The sequence below is a fragment of the Peromyscus leucopus genome, chromosome 1, assembly GCF_004664715.2.
Source record: "Peromyscus leucopus breed LL Stock chromosome 1, UCI_PerLeu_2.1, whole genome shotgun sequence".
NCBI classification, from domain to species: Eukaryota; Metazoa; Chordata; class Mammalia; order Rodentia; family Cricetidae; genus Peromyscus; species Peromyscus leucopus.
The window spans coordinates 165,516,946-165,539,766 of NC_051063.1; the positions used below are offsets into that span (position 1 = coordinate 165,516,946).

The 22,821-nt window shown below is 47.9% G+C and overlaps 1 protein-coding gene across 2 annotated transcripts; it reads left to right on the forward strand.

The window, feature by feature from the left end:
* Positions 1-10,005: 10,005 nt before the first annotated feature.
* On the forward strand, positions 10,006-22,277 carry Klk13 (kallikrein related peptidase 13). 2 transcript variants are annotated; one of them, XM_028858305.2, is made up of 6 exons: positions 10,006-10,281; positions 10,820-10,909; positions 17,455-17,644; positions 17,744-18,012; positions 20,073-20,209; positions 21,312-22,277. In XM_028858305.2, exons 2-6 carry the CDS (start codon positions 10,858-10,860, stop codon positions 21,492-21,494), a joined length of 831 nt encoding a protein of 276 aa, XP_028714138.1. In that variant the 5' UTR covers positions 10,006-10,281; positions 10,820-10,857; the 3' UTR covers positions 21,495-22,277. The 2 variants fall into 2 exon arrangements, with proteins under 2 accessions (XP_028714138.1, XP_037056008.1); XM_037200113.1 differs by lacking the exons at positions 10,006-10,281; positions 10,820-10,909 and adding an exon at positions 13,283-14,022 and having other exon boundaries at positions 17,844-18,012.
* Positions 22,278-22,821: the final 544 nt, after the last annotated feature.

Here is a 22,821-nt window from a genome sequence, read left to right on the forward strand (position 1 = left end):
TTTTTACTTAAAAAACAAACAAGTATTTGTGTGTGTTCATGTGCATATGTGGTATGTGTAGGTAAATGTGTGGAGTCCAGAACAACTCTGGTGTCATCCTTAGGGAGGTCATCCACCTCTTAGGAGAAGATCTAAAGTTCATTAGTCTAAAGTTCACCAATAATGACAGGCCAGCTGGTGAGTGAGTCCAGTGGACCCTCTTGTCTCTGTTTCCCCAGCCTTGTGATTACAATCATATGCCACCATGCTCATACATTTCAACAATTCTGAGGACTTAACCGATCCCTCAGCCCGCTTTGTCTTCTTAACCTTCCACCTTGTTGTTTAATATTCTGGTTTCTTGCTTATAAAGCAGTCACAGAATCTTCCTGACATATGCTCTCCAAGCATTAGGCATTAGGTTTATTATGTGAATTCATTTATTTTTTAATGTTTGTTTTTATTTTATATGGATCTGTGGCGGTACAGTGTCCACTGAGGCCAGAAAAGGTCATCAGATCACCTGAGCTAAAACTACAGCCTGTTATAAGCCATCAGATGCCAGTACTGGGAACTGAACTCAGGTCCTCTGCAAACTTGCTCTTAACTGATGGGTTCATTTAATATTTTATTAAAATTAGCTAAAATTGGATGCACACTAAAATTTTATTACTTAATCACACTCTATTTTAGGTACCTGGCTAGTGATGTTACATTGAACAACAAACATACAGAGTTCTACTGGAAAACACTGCTCCAGTTTTTACTCTTTCTTCTCAGGTGGATGTCTAGGAAATTGTGGAAACTTCCTGAACTTGTTGCAAGTGCAGGGCCTTGGGTGTTGTTTCAGATCAACTGACAGCATGTCTGAGCTCTATAAATTCCAGAAACGGAATCAAATCGAGATCCCCAGAAGCCTCCAAAAAACTAAAGTTTGAGAAGCACTGCTCAGTAGTGTGCGCCCACCGAGTTTAGGGACCCATCCACCAGCGATGGACGATTAGGCTGTGCTTCGTACACCATTTAAGCAACAGTTCAGTCATAGGATGAGTCATCTTGATGGTCTATTTGATGGGATTTAGAATCACCATGGAAACAAAAGATGGCTAAAACAAAAGGCATACCGTTGATCAATTTTACCAAACACCAGGAGTTGTCCCCCAGAAAATAAAAGTTCCCATCTTCAACAATGTGTTTTATTCATTCATCCAGTGAATATTCATTAAATCCTACTGTGTGATAGATACCAGTCAAGGAATAAAACAGTTAAACATTTCTGCATTTCAAGAGTTCACCTCACATTCTAGAAGGGAAGCTGAAGAGAATCAAATGAACAAATAAAACGTAAAGCATGAGAGATGAGAGTAAGTAAGTCCCGTAGAGAGAAGAAGTAAAGCTGGGAAAAGAGAATGCCTGTGGAGAGTTGAGATTTTTATGTTGAGTAGTTATGGAACTTGAAAGGCCCGGGTTGTCCCAGCACTGCACATCACAGAGAAGATATTTGAGGCTGGGTAGATAACTCAGTTGTTTAAGGACTTGCCTTGGAAGCATGAGGATCTGAGCAAGGCTATATGACAATTTTCTTCAAATTGAAAACATTCAATTCTGGGAAGTGGTTCTTCTAAAACTTATGAAGTAACCAACTCACAAGTTTCAGAGAGTCCCCCAAACCAACAAGACCCACAAGGCCCCTCTCCAAGTAAAGACTGCTAAGGAAAAGAGACTCTCTAACCTGTGGAGCTGCTCGCAAGTTCTGAAGAGAGTTCCAGGGCTGCATCTTTCTACCCATGCTAGAGTGGGCTTTTTGGTGATGCAATTGCTTTTGAGTCATCCATGCTCCTGGAAGTAACCCTAATAAACTCATTGGTTCACTATTTTTAGACGTCAGGAGAGTGATTTCTTTGGTCTGTAGTTGGTGCCCTATCTAGGATGAGTAAGTATTTGTTCACAACTCCCCAGGAAAAGCACTCACATAAAAAGCTGAGTGTGATGGTGTGTGCTTTTAATCCCATTCATTACTGGACAGGTAGGGACAGGCAGATCCTTGAGACTTGCTGGCCAGCCAGAGCAGCCTGCTAGGTTAACTCCAGGTCAGTAGATGTTGTCTTAAATTTTTTAAAGGTGGACAGCACCTGAGGAACAGCATTTGAGGTTGTTCTCTGGCCTCCACATGCACAGTGTACCCACACCCAAACACACTATTGATATCACCACCACCACCACCATCATCAAAGAAGACTTTTGACTCTCACCATTTTTGTAAGTCTTTGGAACATCCTGACTGATGACAGTTCCTTTGTTTACCTTGAAGAATTTGGCTACACCATATCATCTATACCAGTGGTTCTCAACCTGTGGGTTGCAACCCTTTGAGCGGTCAAATGATCCTTTCACAGGGGTCACCTAAGACCATCAGAAAACACGGATCTTTACATTACAGTTCATAACAGGAGCAAGATTACAGTTATGAAGAAGCAATGAAAATAATTTCATGGTTGGGGTCACCACAGCATGAGAAACTAACTGTATTAAAGGGTCACAGCATTCGGAAGGTTGAGGACCACTGGTCTATACTAATGCTGTGTAGGAAATGTGGAGACAGGTATCAGTTTGACCTCAGTGTAACAGCAGACTGAAAGCCCCCACACTGGTGGGCAGCCATGTGGGTGTGACTAATCTTCCCAGTACAAACTTCTGTGAGTGCCCCTGGCTGGCAACACTCCATACACGTCCTGCATCATGGTTGGGTGTAGATGTAACCAACCGTCTTATTAAATAAGAAACACAGAACCAATGCAAAGAAGAAAGCCAAGAGGTCAGAGCTAAGAGCTAAAACCTTACCCTTCCTCTCGCGGTGGGCCTACCTCTCCAAAAGAGAGCTACTTCCTGTGTCTGTCTTTTTTTTTTTTTAAATAGAGTTTCTGTTCTGCCTTCTCATTGGTTGTAAACCCAAACACATGACCTCCTAGTCTCTGTCTGTCTGTACAGACCTCCAGGTCTTCTGTGGTTGGTATTGAGATTAAAGGTATGTGTCTCCAATGCTGGCTGTATCCTTGAATACACAGAGATCTACCTAGCTCTGCCTTCCAAGTGCTGGGATTAAAGGCGTGCACCACCACCACCCAGGTTTCCTATGGCTTCCTAATAGCTCTGACCCCCAGGCAACTTTATTTATTAACATACAAATAACATTTTAGTACATATAAAATATCACCATAGTTGAGAAAGTGAAGAACTCTCCACAGGCTTGCACAGGGAGAGAATAGATGGGAGTTTGTGTTGGGACCTTCTGGACTCTACCCAACACAGCTTTTCTATGATTTTTTTTTAAAGATTTATTTATTTTATTTTATGTGTGTGGGTGTTTCACTGGCAAGTATGGCTGTGCACCATGTGAGTGCAGTGACTGTGGAGGCCAGAAGAGGGCATCAGATCCTTTGGAACAGGAGTTGTAGACAGTTGCTGACCAGCTTATGGGTGCTGGGTGCTAAACCTGGGTCCTCTGGAAGAGCAACAAGTGCTCTTAAGCAGCCTCTGCTTTGATGCTTCTTAGTTGATTTCTTTTCTCTTTTGTGTGTGCAGCTGTACGTGTGGGGAGGTATGCACACACATGTTGCCTGCAAATGCGTTTGTGCACATGAATGCAGTGCCTGCCTGCAGAGGCCAGAAGAGGGAACTGAGGTTACAAGTGGTTGTGAGCTGCTGCACATGAGTGCTGGGAACAGAGCTCCTGTCCTCTGCAAGAACAGTGTGTTCTTAGCCACCGAGCCATCTCTTCAGACTCCCCTTGGTTTTTGTTTGTTTTGTTTTTTCTATTTTATGTGTATGAGTGTTTTGCCTGCATGTATATATGTGACTTATGTGTGCCTGGTGCACAAAGAGGTCAGAAGGGGGGTCTAAAGTCTTGGAACAGGAGTTACAGATGATTGTAAGCCATCACATGGGTGCTGGGTTTTGAACTCAGGCCCTCTACGAGAGCAATGAGTACCTTAAACCGCTGAACCATATCTCCGCTACCCTTTGTTTTTTGACATAGGTTTCTTTCGCTGATCTGAAGCTCACCATCGTAGGTTAGATTGTCTGGCCAGTGAGCCCCAGAGATCTACCTGTCTCTGCCTACCCAACAAGGGAGCTGCAAGTGTGTGCCATCACATCTGACTTTTTCATGGGTTCTAGGGAGTGGAACTCAGGTCTGGTGCTTGTAAGGAAAGCACTTCTCTCCAGACTGGTTTTTGTTTTGTTTTGTTTCTTGTGGGAGTGGGGAGCATTCGAGGTTTTCTGTAGCCAAGTCTGGCCTTGAACTCACTGTATCTCAAGACAACTCTGAGCCTCTACCTCCTGAGTACTGGGGTTACTAGTGGACACCACCTTGCCCAGCTCCAGATTTTCATCTGTATCACTTTAATTTAAAAAGCTTTGACTTTATTTAGGTGGAGGGTATCGGTGAGGGTGGGTTGGGATGGATGTGGGTGCACATGTATCATTGTGCGGATGCCACAGCACAAGGGGGGTCAGAGGACAGCCTGTGGGACTCAGTTCTTTGTTTCTACCGTATGGATCCCAGGGATCAAGCTCAGGTTGTCCGATCTGACAGCATGCACCTCTGCTCTCTGAGCTGCCTCGCTGGCCCGCATTGTAGCTTTCCACAGCGACCAACAAAAACCATGAACCTAACACTTTTCAGAGTTTATGATCCCCCAACTTCACTAGCCAAAGACATCTTCATGGAGATGATAAGGACTGGGGAAACCATAGAGACACAGCTGAGAAAAGATGGTTCCAGGCAGTGAGAAAAGCAAACAAAATATCCTGAAATGAAAATGTGCCTGGCCTGAGAAGCAGGAGAGAGAAGAGGGCATCAGATCCTGTCGAGAGCATTGGTTGCAGGAGATCTAAACCTGGTTCCCCTGCCATCAGACGGCACTCGTTCTGAGTGAGGCCTCAGGGTTTTGAGAACCCTCTTACTCCGTAAGAGGTCCCTCTGGGGAGTAGGGGCTGGAGAGACTGCTCAGTGGTTAAGAGCACTGACTGCTCTTCTAGACAACACTGGTTTGATTCTCAGTTCCCACAAGGTGGCTCACAACCCGCTGTGGCTCCAGTTCCCGGGGATATGATGCCATCTTCAGGCCTCTGTGGCCACTGCACATACATAGTGTGGAGGCAAAACACTCATACACATAAAATAAAAATAAATCTCAAAAAGAAAAGAAAGTAGAGAGAGGACCCTCTGCATAGTTGTGAAGCCTGGCAGGTCTGGGTTCTTCGAACCCTGCACTTCACAAGGGGAAAATGTGGTTCTTTCCTGGGAGATAATCTCTAAGTCCTTGGACTATTCTGCCTGCTAACACCATCTCGCTCATCTGGGTTCATACCGCTAAGCTACATCTGTGTATGCTGAAAACAGGCTATGGATAGAGGATGTCAAGACGGTGCGGTGGGTTAGGTGCTTGTCATGCAAGCAGGAGGACCCGAGTTCAGATCCCCAGAGCCCACGTAAAGCTGAATGCTATAGCATTCATCTGTAACCCCGGTGCTCCTGCAGAGAGGTGAGAGGTGAAGCAGGAGAATTCTTGGAAGCTCCCCAAGGGAGCTACCCTAGTGCACACAGCAGTGAACAATGAGAGATCTCATCTCAAGGTGGACAGCAGTGACCAAACAAAGATTGCTATCTGACCCTCACAAGTGCACCCAGGTCTATTCCTTCCTTCAATTACAAACACAAACATGTTTACACACACACACACACACACACACACACACACACACACACACATTTAAAATATAGAGTTCAGACAGAGACAGAAGCAAAGAGATCACACAGGGAACTCAAAGTAGCCCAGCTGAGAAGGGGGAGTCCAGGAAGACGTCAGGGGAGCAAGAAAGAAGATGGTGAGAAATGGTCAGACTCTGGATGCTTTGAAGGTAGAGCTGGGAGGGTTGGTAGAATGATATATGATGTGAGAAAAGGTCCAAAGTCAAGGCCAGGTTCGGGTGAGTAAGGAAAGGATGGTGTGACCACTGACAGAGAAGATCAAGAGGAGCAGAACACGGCAGGCAGATGGGCAGAGTGGGCAGGCAGATGTTAAACTTGAAAGCTCTGGAGCAAGAGTCCAGAGACATTAACTTTGGAAGTAGTTGTCAACCTGTAGATAATATTTGAAGCCATGTGCCTGGATGAGGTCAGTGAAGGAGTGAGTATAGAGAGAAAGGAGACGAGGCTTTGGGCAGACACGGCTGAGGAGACCCAGAACACCACGTCCTAGAAAGCCAAGGAAAGGAACTCTGGTGGACCAGGGAGGGATGGACTTTGAACTTTACTGATAACTCAAGTAAGATAAACCATGAAGAGATTTTCAGACTCTACAACATGGAGGCCACAGGGGCCCTTAATGGGGGTACAGGGAGAATGCAATCATGGAATGGGCTCAGGGGAACTACACACTAGAAGTGTAGCCAATATTTTAGAGACAGAACTGAATCAAATGGGAGCAGAGATGGGCCAGCAGTGGAAGGGGAATGCCAAGGCTGGAAGAAGGAGGTGTGCCCCCCGTTGTTATTTTCTTATGATAGATGGGAGAAATTCTACCATTTTATGCTAATGGGACATTTTCTGGGGAAGAAAAAATATTGATTGTCCTGTCAAAAAGGGTGTTGGAACAGCACCCTTGAGTTATCAGGAAGGACAGGCTCCTGAGGGGTCTGTCTTAGCCACAGGTACAGAGAGTAGAGGCAGAGGCTGTGGTGCAGAAGCAGGTAGTTGGTAAGACAGACTTTTGAACTCTCTCTATTCTGGTGGCAAAGAATGAGGGTGATAGGGATTAAACTCGGTGTTCCTAATGACAAGGACGCAGCTGAGACATCCAGTCTCCAAGAGTCTGCTGTCTTCTTGGGGATTTCAGCCTTTCTCCCATGTCTCTGCCCTCCCTCCTCCCTTGGCTTCCCATGTCTGTGTATTTACATCACCTGTACTCAGACCCCCAGATAGGAACCACTAGGAATGTCAACTCTTCTTCTGGTCCTTTCTTCCTCTGTATCCTCTGTCAATTCATGTTTACATCAGACTCTGGGTGTGGGGCAGATTTTCTTGTCCCAGCCAACACTTCCAACCAGAACTTCCAGTTTATGCTTGACAAAGAATCCTATTTTGAAGCCAAGCTAGGGTGGGGCCTCCTCTGGAAAGCTTGGGGCTGCCTCCATCTCCAGCTTTGGTTCTTTAATAAGTACACAGAGACCCACGATCCCCACCAAGCGTTCTTCTAAACACCTTCAAATATTAGTTCACTTAACTCTTTTCTATGAGGTGAGTGCTGTGGATGGGGGCCATGTTGCAAATGGGGACACTGAGGCACAGAGCAACTACCTCACCTGAACTCAGGCTATCTATGAGTAGGTGTCAAGTTGTGTGCCACTAGGAACATTGACTCTTCTCTTTTCTTCTTTCTCCAGCTAGGCTGCCAATACATGGAAAGGTGATGAGCTGTGAGATGATGAGCTGTGAGACAGAACCCTGGACTTGGTCCAGTGTGAATATCAGCCATGGGCTCCTTGTTGCCTTATTAATGAAGTGAGGGGGTGGAAGGTGCCCAGCCCTTGGTGGGTCCGTGACCTCACTTCAACATAGGTAGGTTACCTGAGTCCTGGCCAATCATAACCTTGAACATCAACATTGACCTGGCAATCACCCCTCAACAAATGCCAACACCAGCCGCCCCCACTCCTGGCTTCAACCCCTCCCAAGTGAGAAAGCTTTACTGGAAGCTTGAGCCTGGGCCACAAGAGGGCACAGGTACCCCGACTTCCCACACAAGCTGTCACCTCATTTCACCTAGCATCCTCCCTCCTGCCACCCCACCTGAACCCGACTCTACCGGAAAGGAATGGGCTCAGCACCCACTCCAAACCCTGCCCGGGGAGGTGGAGGAAGTCTAGGGTGGGGAAGGACAATGGCCTTTCAGTCACCTTAACAGGAACTCACAGATGTGACCCTGCCCCCTACCAGGACCTACCCCAACACAAATGCTCAGCCTGTGTCTAGTTCCCATCGCTGGTATTCACCCACAATCCCAACCATCTCAACGTCCTTCCATCCTCCATCCTGCCCTCCAACCCACCCCAACCCAACAGGACCCTATCAGCATCCTTATCTCCATGTCCCTCCCATCTGCAACCCAACCCTATCCCCAAACATAACCTAGTATCACAGTACCCTTCTTCCCAACCCCACTGCTTTTCCAGCGAGCTCATTAGAATCACCAGAACCCTAACAACAATTCACTTCAGTTCTTACGTTAAAACTAAACTTCTCTTCCTAGTGAAGGACTGAGATAATAGACCCAATAGGTTCTTCAATGGAAAATCAGATAAATTATCTGATTTTAAAACATCTCTGCATCTGTGTTATTGTCTTTGAGATGCTTCTTTACCCCATTGAGAAGTACTAGGGCTTGAACATGGAGCCTTACCATGGTAGACAGGGGCTCTACCACAGAGCTATGCCCCCAGCCTTCACTGGGGGATTCTAAGTAGGGCTCTACCACTGAGCCACGCCCCTGTCCCCTTCATACTTTGCATACTCTTGCACAGGCTGGCCCTGAACTCAGTCTGCAATGCAGGCTGATCTTGAAGTTTCCATCCTCCTGCCTCAGCCTCTCCAGGTATTTAGGATGACAGAACTGTGTAGTAAGGCCCTGTGATACTCAGTGCTACTTTATAACTTTAAATTGCAGGTATCTGAGAGCGATGAAAATATTCTTCTCTAAACCCACAAAAATGAAACTTGCCAGGTGGAAGTATTGCTAAGGACTAATGTGCTGAGCAAAGCTTTGACTTGTTAAGTTCGTATTTGCCTTCCTTGTCGCCTATATGCTGTGGGCTTCCCCTCTCCTTTTTAAAGTCCATACTGACCTGAAACTCATCTTGTAGCAAAGGGTGACCTTGAACTCCTGATCCTCCTGTCTCTCCCTCTCTAATGCTGGACTTACAGGTGTGTGCCCCTGTACAGGGATGGAACCTACAGCCTTCATGCATGCCAGACAAACACTTTACCAAATGAACTACAATTAGTAAAACCCTGCAACACCTTATTCTAAAAAGGAACCTTTGAACTAGGTTTGGTCTCTACATCCAAACCTTAACTACCTTGTCTGGACTACACCATTCCCAAATCCTGTACCCGACCACAGCCCCAGCTCCCACCCTGTGAACCTTCACCCAACCAGCCTGTATCTTAATGATGTCATCTGTACTAGCTCCCTCTTTCCAAACTTCACTGGATCCCCATCCTTGGCTTGTTTTCAAATTCTGACCCCACCTCTGTCCTTCTTAATCCCTAATCCTGCCCCATCCACCCCCTGGGATTAACTCATGGCGCCCCACCCAGCCAAAGTTCCAGAAGCCACCTACTCATTCCCCAGACACCATCCCTTCCTCCTTCCTCTTCCTCCACCCCATCCCATCTCATCTTGCCCCCCCACACCCTAGCCCTATCCCTCTCCACCCACCCTGCCATGCACTCCGTCACCTCATCAACTGCTTCTGAAAGGCAGCCTAGTTCAAACTACTTTCCCAGGCTCGGTCTCTGCCCCACACAGGGCCAGGGGCACTAGACACCCTGTTGCCTAGGCACCTATGGTGATGTGTGTCTTGGGAAGGGGGTGATGAACATAAATAGTCATCACCTTGAATTTCAGAAGAAACAAGGCTGGAGGTGAGACTGGCTGTGCTGGCTTTGATGTTGAGAGATAAGCTTGGGTTGCCTCTGGTGGAGGGACTGGCCTTGAGGGACAGACGGGGGTGGGGGGTGGGGAGGTGGGGGGTGGGAGATGGGGGTGGTCTCTATGGTAAAGGTGGGATTTCAGGACTGTTCAGGGATGACTATCCGGGAACGGGGGTGGGGGTGGGGGCAGACGAAGAGTACGCACAACGCGAGAGCAGAGGTGGGGGGAGGAGTGAGGTGCGCATGGCAAGGGGTATGGAGGCGGGCGTTTGAGAAGGAAAGTGGGCTTTCCCCTTTTCTGTGGTCCTGCCACACGAAGGTTCACAGTGGGTTCAACTCGGGCTTGGGCGGGGCCAGATCTGGGTCCCAGCTTGCCCCAGGAGCTCCGCCTCCAAGCCGAGGGCAGAGCCCAGGCTGGGGGGTGCCTGTCAACAGCAAGCTGAGCCATTGGGGGTGGAGAGGGGGAGCCAGCACCGGGAAATGGTGCGCGCGCTGGGGGAGGGAGCTCAGGGGTTAAAAGCCATGGGTCGGAGCTGAAGTTTCTAGGCAGTTGGAGGCTGAAGTTGGCCACCTGGGCCCCTCCTCAGGTAGGGTCTCTGGTCAGGAGAGGGGCAGAGGCCTGGGGGAAGGGGCATTGAAGGGGGGCAAGGAGGAGGAGAAAGGAGGAGGGATGGTAAAGGGGATACAGGGCAGCTGAGTCAGCGTGAGGCGCAGGTGGAGACAGAAACCTGCAGAGATGCACGGAGTCTAAGCATGCAGAAAGACTAGACTCCAGGGAGGAGACCCAGGGTCCGGGACAGGCCCAGAGAGGGGAGAATGGGGTCAGAGGCGGGGAAGGAGTGATGGGCAAGGGAATGCTGTCGGGACTCAACCCTCAGAGTGCAGGGGAGGAAGGGGTGACCTCTTGGAAGTGATGGCGGGCACTGGAGCTCAGAGGAGCGCACGCTGTCCCTCTACCAGCTCTCGGGGTGTCCCACACACACTGCGGATGGAATTATGGGAGGGCAAGATTCAAGGGTCGAGGATTTCAGAGTGAATAGAGCAGGAAAGTTCAAGATTGCAAAGAGCAGAGAATTTCAGTCTCGGGGCTTGCTTTGCAATACCCACTTCAACCTCTCGGCCCAGGCCCCGCCCACCCTGCCCACCCCCATCCCGGAGCTATCATGTGGCCCCTAGTGGCTGCCATCGCTTGCCTGACCGTGGCCTTGTCCGGAGGTGAGTACTCAGGCACAGGGGTGGAGGCAGGGAGGCCACTCACGCCAATGGTGGGAAGGGTCAAGCCACTGGGAAGGGGGAACCCGTGCGCTCCGCCCCCCCCCCCCCCCCCGCCCACTCAGGGCCAGGGAGGCCACACTGATAGTTTCCTGTGTGACCTGATTTCCCAGGTCAGGTCAGCCCACCAACACCAGTGCCTTCACCTCTGGCCCCAGAGATGCCCCAGCTCAGAGAAGCCCCCAGCCCTCCCCCATTCTCTTGGCTCTTTGCAGCACACCACCACCACCACCACCACCACCACCACCACCACCACCACCCACTTTCAAGACCTCCCCAAGAGCAGGAAGCCCAGCAGGACATGGGTTCAAATGTTAACAGATGCTACTTGGAGCAAAACTTGAGCCTACAATTATTTTCTTCTGCAACATCAATTGCCTGGGACAAGAAAAGGAGGGGCGTGCCTAGTGTGTGATAGAAAAGGCTCTGAAAGTCGTGAATTTTTATTTTATTTACTTTTTTAAAATTTATGTCTGTACGAGGGTGCCGGATCCCCTGGAGTTATAGACAGTTGTGAGCTGCAGTGTAGGTGCTGGGACTTGAACCCAGGTCCTCTGGAAGAGATGATAGTACTCTTAACCATTGGGCCATCTCTTCAGCCCCTTATTTGGTATTTTAGTGGCTTTTTGTATTTTGTTTTTTGACACAGTGTCTCCTGTAGACCAGGCTGGTCTCAAACTCATTATGTAGCTGAGGATGGCCTTGAACTCCTAATCCTCCTGCCTCTACCTTCCCAGCATTAGGAATGACAAGCATGTGCCACCAGGCTCTGTCTATGGGGTGTTGGGGACGGACCTCTGGGCTGTGTGTGTGCTGGGCACACACCAGTGGAACTACAAGCCCAGCCCATTTCTCTGCCTTCCCATACACACTCTCTAGAAACCCTATGTATGCATGCATCATTTATTCTACTAGGGACAAGCACCAGGCACTGCGTGCGCTCTGCCTGTGACATCCACAGCCTATCTGGGGAGCTGTGCAGATATTATTGAAACAATTATCCAAATAATTAGTTAATAATTAATTGCCACTGCGAGGTGAGCCACTATCAGGAGCCTAGATACGTAATGGAGGCTTCCAGAGACCTCCCTGGGACTTTGTTCTGACTTAAGGGAGGAGGGTCCACAGTACCTAGCACCCTGAACCAGCCTTCGCCTGGAGGTGGGGTGGCTGCTCTGCTTTGGTGCCACACCCAGGATTCATGCCCTTGCCTCTCCTGGTGTCTTGCCCTGGGCCAGGAGCCCCACATGCTGCATCTTGTGGAACCCTCCAGATCCCAATGAGGTAGGTGCGCTGCAATTACTCCTAGGACTCAGGGACAGAAGGATCCTGCCCCAAAGACACTGCCACACCTGAGCCAGGACTCTAATCCAGGCTGTCTACCTGGTCCACCTGCTCTGGAAGTCCATCGGACTGTCGGCATAATTTCTGACCTAAAGGCTTTTAAAATTCAACTTTTTTGTTTCATTTTCCTGTTGTTTTCTTTCTATTTTTTTTATTTATTGATTGTGTGTGTGTGTGTGTGTGTGTGTGTGCATGCACGCATGCGCACACCTATGTATACATTGAAAAGTAAAGTTTACTGGCTGGATATAGCTTAGGGGTAGAGTGCTTTTCTAGCATAATTGAGGCCTTAGGGTCAATCTCTAGGACTGCGGAAGGTTAGATCCTTAGTACACTGCAGTCTACTTGGATAGATGGATGGATGGATGGATGGATGGACGGACGGACGGACAGACATAGATATAGATACACACAGACATACACACACACACACACACACACACACACACACACACACACACGTATCAATCTCAGGGTCCCATGAGAACTAAGGAAGTTTCTACAACTGACCTACATTTCCAACCCTCTTTTTACTTTTTATTTTGGGGTAGAGTCTCGCTAAGTTCCTCAGGCCAGCTTGGACTACTGTACCCTGGGCAGGTCTTGAATTTGCAATCTCGCTGTGTTGGTCTCCCAAGGAGCTGGGCTAACAGGCCTGCACCACCAAGCTTGGCTTAATTGGCCCTTCTCGTCTTCTGTAAAACAGCTACTGAAGATGGTGGAACCTCCAGAGCTCAGGTTCTAGAGGAGGATTTGCTCCCTCCTGATGAGAGTGGGGGTTTCAGTCCAAAGCCTCCCCATGAACCTTTGACACAGACACACCCAGAGTTAGAAGAGAACTGGACCATGACTCAGCTTCCGAGTTTGCCATTTATTTATTCACTTTTTCATCTTTGAGACAGGGTCTCAAGTATCCCAGGCTGGCCTCAAACTTGCTCTGTAGCCAAGGATGACCTTGAAGTTCGCATCCTCCTGTCTCTACCTCTTAATGTCACCTTTGTCTCATTTTTTGGTCCTAACTAAAATGGCCCTCTGTTCCTGCCCTTAACTCTTAGAACCATGGGGCCCATCCCAGCATATGCAAGTGGGAAAGTGGGCTGGTGGACAAGGGGCCTCCCCTGTAGTTAAGCATTTGTAAGATGCTCAGGTTGGAGGTAGATGAATCCCACAGATTTCTAATGTATGCTGAGCCCCCAGAGCCTGTCCTCTGTATCCACAGCTCCCCATCTGAAGATTCAACCAACTACACAGCAAATAGAAAAACACACACTATTCTAGTCAGTGCTGAGCTCACATTGGCATTACTCCCAGAGAAATAAGGTGTAGTCGTTGTTTATATAGCATTTGGCTTTTATTAGCTATTATAAATCATCAGGGGTGGTTTGATGGGACGGAAAGATGTGTAGAGGTTATATGTAAACACCGTGATGCTTTACGTAAAGGGTTTGAACATTCCTGGCTTGTAATGTCTGTAGAGCCCTAGAACCAGTTCTCCACAGGTACAGAGGGAGGACTGTGTTCTTCCTACTCAACAGCGAGGGAGGCTGAGGCTGGCAATTTGCAGGACACTGCATAGTCAGAAAGCAGCCCACTGGGATCTAGATGTGCCCACCGGCCACAGCTGTGTCTCCGTCGCTGTCACAAATGCTAAACCCGAGGACTGAGAAGGCTGAGCAGAGTGGTTCAGCCGGCTGCTGCCAGTGGAGCTTATGGTAAGGGAAGGGAGCGGGGAGAGAGGAAAAGAAGACAGGGTAACAGAGAGAAAGGGAGAGAGAAGAGGGGCATGCAGAGGACGGAAAGAAAAGGAGAAGGAGAGAGAGGGGGAGAGAGACGGAGGGGGGAGGGGGAAGTGAATAGAGAAGAAAGGGATGGGGTGGGGGAGAGGAAATTACCAACAAGCCTGAAAAGATGGAAAGCTGTAACTTTGATGAGCATCCTTACAGAAACATGACATGCCTGAGGTTCAGGAGGGGAACCCCTTACACCAGGGGCCCCAGAAGGCTTTGCTGAAGATGTTATATGGACTTAGATGTCATGTGCCTCTGGATTCTCCATGCACCAGCTCAAATGTACTCTGCACCACATGCTTATGTCTGGTCATGTGGTTAAATGAATATCTGAGACGTGTCTGGTATCCCCAAGGAACTGAGATTTGAATTTTATTTTAATTGACTTCAAGACACACATGTGGCTATGATTGGCATCATGAAACATGTGGGTCTATGATTGACATAAGGAAGAGTACTCAGGAGGAGAGAACAGCAGTTACAAACAGAGGCTCAAGTGTGTTGGGAGAACAGGTGTATGAGGCCAGAGCAGCGTGGCCCAAGAGGAGAGAGGTGTGTGTGTGCGCTTGCGCATGTGTAGGCCAGGTCAACATTAGGTGTCCTCTTCTATCATCCTTCGCCTTATTTTCTGAGACAGTCTCTCCAGCTAACCCTGGAGCTCTCCGGTTCAGCTGGACTGGCTGACTGCAAACCCCAGGGGTCCTCCTGCCTTTGCTTCCCCAGCTCTGAGTTTACAGGAAACTTGCTGTTCCCTCCAAGATGGTGGCAGAGAGTTGGTAAAAACTTGTTATCAGGAGGCTGGAGAGATGGCTCAATGATTAAGAGCAATTGGCTGTTCGTGCAGAGGATCAGGTTTGGTTCCCAGCACCCACATGATGACTCACAATGGTCTGTAACTCCATTTCCAGGAAATCTGATGCCCTCTTTTGACACCTTGAGCACCAGGCATGCACATGGTGCTCATACATGCATGAAAGCAAAACATTCACACACATAAAATAAATAAATATTAAATGTTTTAAACTGGGTATTTAGGAGATAAACTGACAGGACTCTTGTGAATGATGAAGGGATGAAAGGAAGCAAGGCTTGTGCCCAGATTTGGGCTGAGCATCAAGATGAGAAGGACTGGAAGGAACAGTTTGGGGTGAGCAAGATCAATTTCCAGACACAAACTTTAAGATGTGCATGAGGGTGTTTGGGTTGATAGCATTTGAGCTTCCAGCCACAAAGGTTGGGGTTGGAAATGTGAATTTGGGCACAGCTACTTGTAGGTGGTCTGTAGAACTGGAAAAGCACCCAGTAAATATGTGTTGAAAGGATGGATGTGTGGTTGGATGGATTAGTAGTAGATGAATGGATACATGGGTGGGGTGTGGATAGATAGATGAATAGGAAAAGGAATGGATTGGTGGTTGTGAGGATGGATAGACATGTAGGTTGTTGGATGAATGGATGGATAGAGGGGTAGATGGATGGATATGTGTATGTATGGATGGATGGATGGATGGATGGATGGATACATAGAATGAGTGTGTGAGTGGATAGATGAATACATAGATGGATGAGTAGATGGGTGGACATGTAAATCTATGGGCTGGTGGATAGGTAGATTAGTGGGTGGGTGGATAGATAAATGGAAAGACAGACAGACAAACAGATGGTCGGACAGACACACATACACATACACACACACATACATGGATAGATGGATGTTATGGGCCACAGGAATATGAAGTAAGAATTCAGCTGACCATGACAAAGCTCTATCTGGAAGAATCAAGGAATTTCTCCAGAGGAAGCCAAGTGTCAAGGAGTATTTGGTGTTGTTTAGCTTTTAATATATCAACTGTTTCCTGCTATGAATTTCATGTGCGTTCTCATAGCTTCCCCAGGAATTTCTAATAGTGTGGACTGATCATTCCTTGGACATATATACATTTAAGGTACTTGGATACAGTCATGCAGGCAAGGCTCCCTGCCTCCAGGCTTTCTGCCCCCTTTTAGCATTTGAATTAGTTGTCTGCCTTCTGCAATTATCTCCTTTAGCAAGCATCCAAAATCAGGGCCAGCTCGGACAAAACATCCAAAGGTAAGTAGCAGACTAGCTGATCAGACCACCCAATGGTCTCCTCCATTAAGGTAAACACCCATGTGGAGACACTGCCTAGACCAGGTGGATGTTAGGTACATAGTTTTGCTTCTTGTGCAAATTAAGCTCAGATCTCCCTTTCTCTCAGCCCAAGTGGCATCCTAGAGCAACTTACTTAGAAAAAAAAGATTTTTTTCATACCAGGTACTTCAAGCAGTGATGCAAGTTATCTAGCCATAGAGTACTCTTCCCCTGCCCTGCCAGAAAACAGCAACATAGGAAAATAAAGGCAGTTTTATTTTCGTGACTCATAGACTCTTGTACCTAACCATCTGTAAGATTGTAGTTTGAGCACATTTATAATAAACTAGTAAGGTTTCACCTAACCTCTTATAAGAATATATTTTGAGCACATAAATTCCCTTTCTGATTTATTCCAGCCCTTATCTGACCCCACCCCCTTTATTCACTCCCCTTTTGGGTTGAAAATGAAACTATCACTGCTCTTTTGGGAATCTTGAAAGCCTTGCATTGTATTGTAAAGGTCGGACTGCTTGTAAGGTTTTAGACAGGTTCCCAGGGAGGAATGAGGAGGAAGAGAGATGGAGAGGAATGAAGACAGAAAGTTTAGTTAGAACTGTGAGAGGACAGGAGGAGAAGGGACAGAGAGGAGCTAAGCATGAGAACAGAATTAGAGCTGTGTGGACAGAATTTTGTCTCAGAGGAATAAAGTGAATGGACTGAAGAGCTCAGTGTACTTAGATTCTTTTCTCTCAGATTATTCTCAACATTGGTAGTGTCTCTTCTGGAGACCCTGGGAGGAAGACTTTCGAGGCTGGACCCCAATAGTCTCCATTAGATGGATGGATGGATGTAGGTAGGTAGATGGATTGATGAGTGGATGAATTAATGAACAAGTGGATGGATACTGCCTAGGGAGATTCATAAGTCAACACTTTCACCTTAAGAAAATGGAGATGGAGAGAAAGTGAACCTCTGATTACTTCTTGGCAACCCTCCCATGCCATAAGCTCTCTTCTCAGTGCCCATTGGACAGTTCAGCACTTCTATGGTACAGGTGAAATGTCTGCCTGACTCATCCCCACTGGATAGAACATGGCAACTTAGAGGATAGCAAATGAATCCTCAATCCATGGTGAGCCAAAACAATAATCTGACCCTTTCTCCAAGTCCGGAACCACAGCACTGGCCTTTCTTCTTCTCCCTTAGCCCCAATTCTCTAACAGTTTTCTTGTCTTTGACAGGAATCTCCCAGGACTATCCCAAGATTCTCAGTGGGACCAATGGGACCAACGGTTTTCTCCCAGGTGGCTACACCTGCCTCCCCCACTCTCAGCCTTGGCAGGCAGCTCTACTGGTCCATGGACGGCTTCTCTGTGGAGGCGTTCTGGTTCACCCCAAATGGATACTCACCGCAGCTCACTGCAGAAAAGAGTATGTGGGGCCTTGAGTGCAGGATGGGGGGGAGGCTGGGGCTGGGGTGGGGCAGAGGTGGGCTCATCTGTCTCTTCCCTGCCACTTCCTGCACCACAGTGGGTACACAGTTCACCTAGGCAAGCATGCCCTGGGGCGTGTGGAGAACGGCGAGCAGGCAATGGAGGTGGTCCGCTCTATCCCCCATCCTGAATACCAGGTCAGCCCCACCCACCTGAACCATGACCATGACATCATGCTTCTGGAGCTGAAATCCCCAGTCCAGCTCAGCAGCCACATCCGTACTCTGCCACTCTCCCCAGACGACTGCCTACCCACTGGCACCTGCTGTCGCGTTTCTGGCTGGGGCACCACCACCAGTCCCCAGGGTAAGTGCTTGCACTGGCTGCTGGAGACCTCGTAAACGGCTGAGAAAAATGAGGCTGCGATAAGCCAGAGGAGAATTCTTCTTTATTATATTTGTATTGGTTTTGGGTGTGTGCTGCAAAGAAGGTGCATATACCAAAGCAGTCGAAGGGCAATCAGAGAACAATTGCAGGATTCCTGTCCTCTCCTCTCCCCATTTTGGTTCTGGGGATCAAATTCAGGACCTCAGGTTTGGCTGCAAGTGCCTTTACCCACTGAGCCATCTGTCCAGTCCCTTTATAAAAATAAGTCTACATAAATGAAGGCATATATCTTCTTAATATTAATATTAATATTACAAATTAATATTAATATTACAAATGTATGAGTAATACACAAACACACATAGAGTGAGTGTGTGTGTTTTAAGACAAGGTCTTACTATGTAGCCCTGACTGTCCTGGAACTCACAGAGATCCACCTGCCTGCCTCCCAAGTACTGGGATTATATATACATTCCGTGTGTGTGTGTGTGTGTGTGTGTGTGTGTGTGTGTGTGTGTGTATGATTTATTTTTAATTCTGTGTGTGTGTCTGTGTGGGTTTGTGCATGTGAGTGTAAGTGCCCACAGAGGCCAGAAGAAGGCACTAGATCCCTTAGAGCTGGAGGCACTGGCAGTTGTAAGCTGCCTGGCAGGGGAGCTGAGAATCTCCCCTGGGAGAGCAGCAAGTGCTGTTACTCACTGAGCCGTCTCTCCAGACTCAGAATAAATGATTACATAATATGCTGAGCCTGGTGGCACAGGCCTGTAATGCCAGTCACCCGGGGGACTGAGTAGGATCACAAGTTTAGGTCAGCCTAAGCTACAGAGAAGCCAGCCTGGGCTACTCAGAGGATTCGGTCTCAAAATTTCTTTTTAAAGAAGTAAAATAGGGCTGGCTAGAGGACTCCGTGAGTAAAGGTGCTGGCTACCACCTGGCAGCCTGGGTTAAATCCCCCGCATGATGGGAGGAGAGGACTGACTCCCAAAGTTGTTCCCTGACCTCCTCACACCTGTTTTAGCACACATACACATGTACACAAAAGCTTTTAAAAGTAAAGTAAAATTAAAAGGGCTGGGGAAGTAGAGTAGCCGTAGAGAATGTGCCTTGCCTATCTGAAGCTTCAATCCCTAGCTCTGAAAAATAAAGATTGTATGATAATGTTTATTATGTAACATCTAACACATTATTATATACATTAATAAATATATTTATGACTTACATATTTGTAATTTACATAATACATTAAGTAAGTGTATCTTATGGAGGTGGATGAACTATAAAAAGTGTATCTTTAGGTATGTTTTACACATATGACTAACATATAGCATAGCATATGTCAGCAGGTGCCTCCACAGCAATCCCTCCATCACCTTTCTGTATCTTTCTCTCCCTCACACTCCTCTCTTGTCTCTCACTTTTTCTCATCATCCCTTGCATCCTACCTAGCTCTAGTCCTCTTTTTCCCCCTTTTCCATTTTCCCACACATGTGGTGTGCATGTGTGCATGCACATTTGCTTGTGTGGGGCACACACGCGTGTGTGAGTGCAAGTGGAGTCTCAAGGTTGATGTTGGGAATCATCCTTGATCACTCTTCTACCTTATTCATTGAGGCAGGGTCTCTATCAAACCCAAAACCCACCATCATGACTGGCCTTGCTAACCAGCTTGCTTTGGAGATTTCATCTCTTCTGAGGTTGAAATTATAGGCAGGACCATGCCTGCTCCCAACATTTACATAAGTTTTAGGGATCTGAACTCTGGTCCTCGTGTTTGCATGGAAAGTACCGGGGCACCTCCCGGTAACCCACCTTCAGGTCTCTTATCTCTCCATGTCCCTGTCTCCCCCTACCCTAGCTCTCCCACCCTCCCCTCCTTTTATCCTCATTTGCTTCCCATGTCTGTCCATTTCTCATCTCTCTACTGCTTTCTGCCTCACCGTTCGCTTCATCTTACTTATCCCATCCCATCTCATTTCCTGCCCACTCTGACTCTTGAACACCCAGGACAAGCCTCCTCAGATGGTCTCTCTCCTCCCCAGTGAATTACCCTAAAACCCTGCAGTGTGCCAACATTGAACTGCGCTCAGATGAGGAGTGCCGGCAGGTGTATCCCGGGAAGATCACTGCCAACATGCTCTGTGCTGGTACCAAAGAAGGCGGGAAGGACTCTTGTGAGGTGAGATATGGAGAATGTGGGAGGCATGCAGTCCATCTCTCTGACTCTTCATCTCCTTGACTATTATCTCCACGACTCTCTGTCTCTCTGATTCTCCATTTCCATGATTCTCTCTCTCTCTCTGAATCTCCATCTCCATGACTCTCCATCCTCTGACTCTCCATCTTCCTGACTCTCCATCTCTGATTCTCCATCTCCCTGACTCTCCATCTCTGATTCTCCATCTCCCTGACTTCCCATCCCTCTGACTCTCCATCTCTGATTCTCCATCTCCCTGACTCTCCATCTCTGATTCTCCATCTCCCTGACTCTCCATCTCTGATTCTCCATCTCCCTGACTTCCCATCCCTCTGATTCTCCATCTCCCTGACTCTCCATCTCTGACTCTTCATCTCCCTGACTCTCCATCTCTGATTCTCCATCTCCCTGACTTCCCATCCCTCTGACTCTTTATCTCCCTGACTCCCCATCTCTGACTCTCCATCTCCCTGACTCTCCATTTCTGACTCTCCATCTCTGATTCTCCATCTCCCTAACTCTCCATCTCTGATTCTCCATCTCCCTGACTTCCCATCCCTCTGACTCTCCATCTCCCTGACTCTCCATCTCTGATTCTCCATCTCTCTGACTCTCCATCCTCTGACTCTCCATCTCCCTGACTCTCCATCTCTGATTCTCCATCTCCCTGACTTCCCATCCCTCTGACTCTCCATCTCCCTGACTCTCCATCTCTGATTCTCCATCTCCCTGACTCTCCATCTCTGATTCTCCATCTCCCTGACTCTCCATCTCTGATTCTCCATCTCCCTGACTCTCCATCTCTGATTCTCCATCTCCCTGACTTCCCATCCCTCTGACTCTCCATCTCCCTGACTCTCCATCTCTGATTCTCCATCTCCCTGACTTCCCATCCCTCTGACTCTCCATCTCCCTGACTCTCCATCTCTGATTCTCCATCTCCCTGACTTCCCATCCCTCTGACTCTATCTCTCTGACTCCCCACATCTGTCTCTCTCCATCTTTCACTCTCCTCCCCACATCTCCCCCATCTCTACCTTCTGTTCAGTCTTATCAAGAGCTCTTCTTTCTCTTCTCCAACCAGGGTGACTCCGGGGGCCCACTGGTTTGCAATGGCAAACTCTATGGCATCATTTCATGGGGAGATTTTCCATGTGGACAGCCCAACCGACCTGGTGTCTACACACGAGTCTCAAAATATCTGCGTTGGATCTGGGAGACCATCAGAAACACTCCGAAGCAGAGATGGACAAAGGACATACAATAAAATTGGGTTAATTTGCCTGCCTCCCCCCACCCACTGTGCCTAACTCACGGTGTGCTCCTCCCTTCTCTGTTCCCTCTGCCTTAAGTGTCCCTTTGGAACCACGGAGTCACATTCACTACCGGCCACTTCCCCTCTACCAGCCTTGAAACACCTCAATAACTTGAGTTCTCCAACCCAAATACCATCCAAGTCCACAGCTCCATCATCATGGCCACCATAAACTGGAGCTGATAGTTTGATACCTGCATATCCCAACTCTATTCATGCTATTCAGTCCTTTCATTAACTCATCTCAGTAGCATTCTGTAGATAGACCTTCCCCAAGAGCTTCTTGGAACCCTCAAAATATTTACCCCGACAAAACTGTATATTTTATATTCAAGAAGGTTCTAGACTCCTTGCATTCTGAAAGTCTCTCTTGTCCAGAATCTTCTGCCCTAACCACATCCTGTGCACTTCAAGGTGACTCACCACAGCTATTCTAGACCCTCTGCATGGCTCATTCCTACTCCGATATCCTGACACAAACTTCATCCCACATTCTACAAGGCCCAGCCCCTGTCAACTCTGCCCCTCTCTGAGTCACTGCCACTGCAGAGCAACAGGAGCCAAAGGGCCTCCTTCCTAGCTCTCATCACCCCCACAAGTCTCCTTTTACCTCCCCTATGAACATCCCTACCTAATCAACAGTCCTTGTTTTCATATCTTTGCCTATGACCTTGCATCTGCTTAATGCTAATCCCTGCTTTGAATAAGTCATAAAACTCACAACTTCCTTGCTTCCTTTTTTTGTTTTGTTTTGTTTTGTTTTGCATGAGACATGGTCTTGCTTGGCAGCCTGAGCTAGCCTGGAATCCTCCTGATCATCCTCCTGCCTCACCCTGCAAAGTGTGAGTATGACAGGTGTGTGCCACCCACACCCAGCTCTCAGCTCTCTTCCTTGAAAATGGGTTCATAATTTACCCGAGAGCCTTGTCACAAGGGTAGATTCTATGCTAGAAAGAAAAAGCAAGTATTTCCTAACATGGGAGGTGTTCCTGAATGTGGTGGCACACATCTGTTATGCCAGCTCTTGAGAGACTGAGGCAGGAGGATGTTTGAAACCAGCCTGAGCTACAAAGAGAAACCGTGTCTCAAACAAGAATAGCGAGGCCAGTGAGACGGCCCGGCAGTAAAGGCATTTGCTACCAAGCGTGACAACTTGAATTTGAATCTCCACGGCATACATGATGGAAAGAGAGAACCAGCTCCTGAAAGTTGTCCTCAGACTTCCACATAGGTGTTCTGGTGCACATCCAGCACACACACACCACACACACACACACAC

What these genes read in the sequence shown, in the direction of transcription:
- Klk13 (XM_028858305.2), top strand. Translation starts at nt 10,858, where the DNA reads ATGTGGCCCCTAGTGGCTGCCATCGCTTGCCTGACCGTGGCCTTGTCC. An exon ending in GCAGCTCACTGCAGAAAAGA is followed by an intron (nt 17,645 to 17,743) that starts GTATGTGGGGCC and finishes CCTGCACCACAG; the next exon opens with TGGGTACACAGTTCACCTAG. An exon ending in CACCACCACCAGTCCCCAGG is followed by an intron (nt 18,013 to 20,072) that starts GTAAGTGCTTGC and finishes TCTCCTCCCCAG; the next exon opens with TGAATTACCCTAAAACCCTG.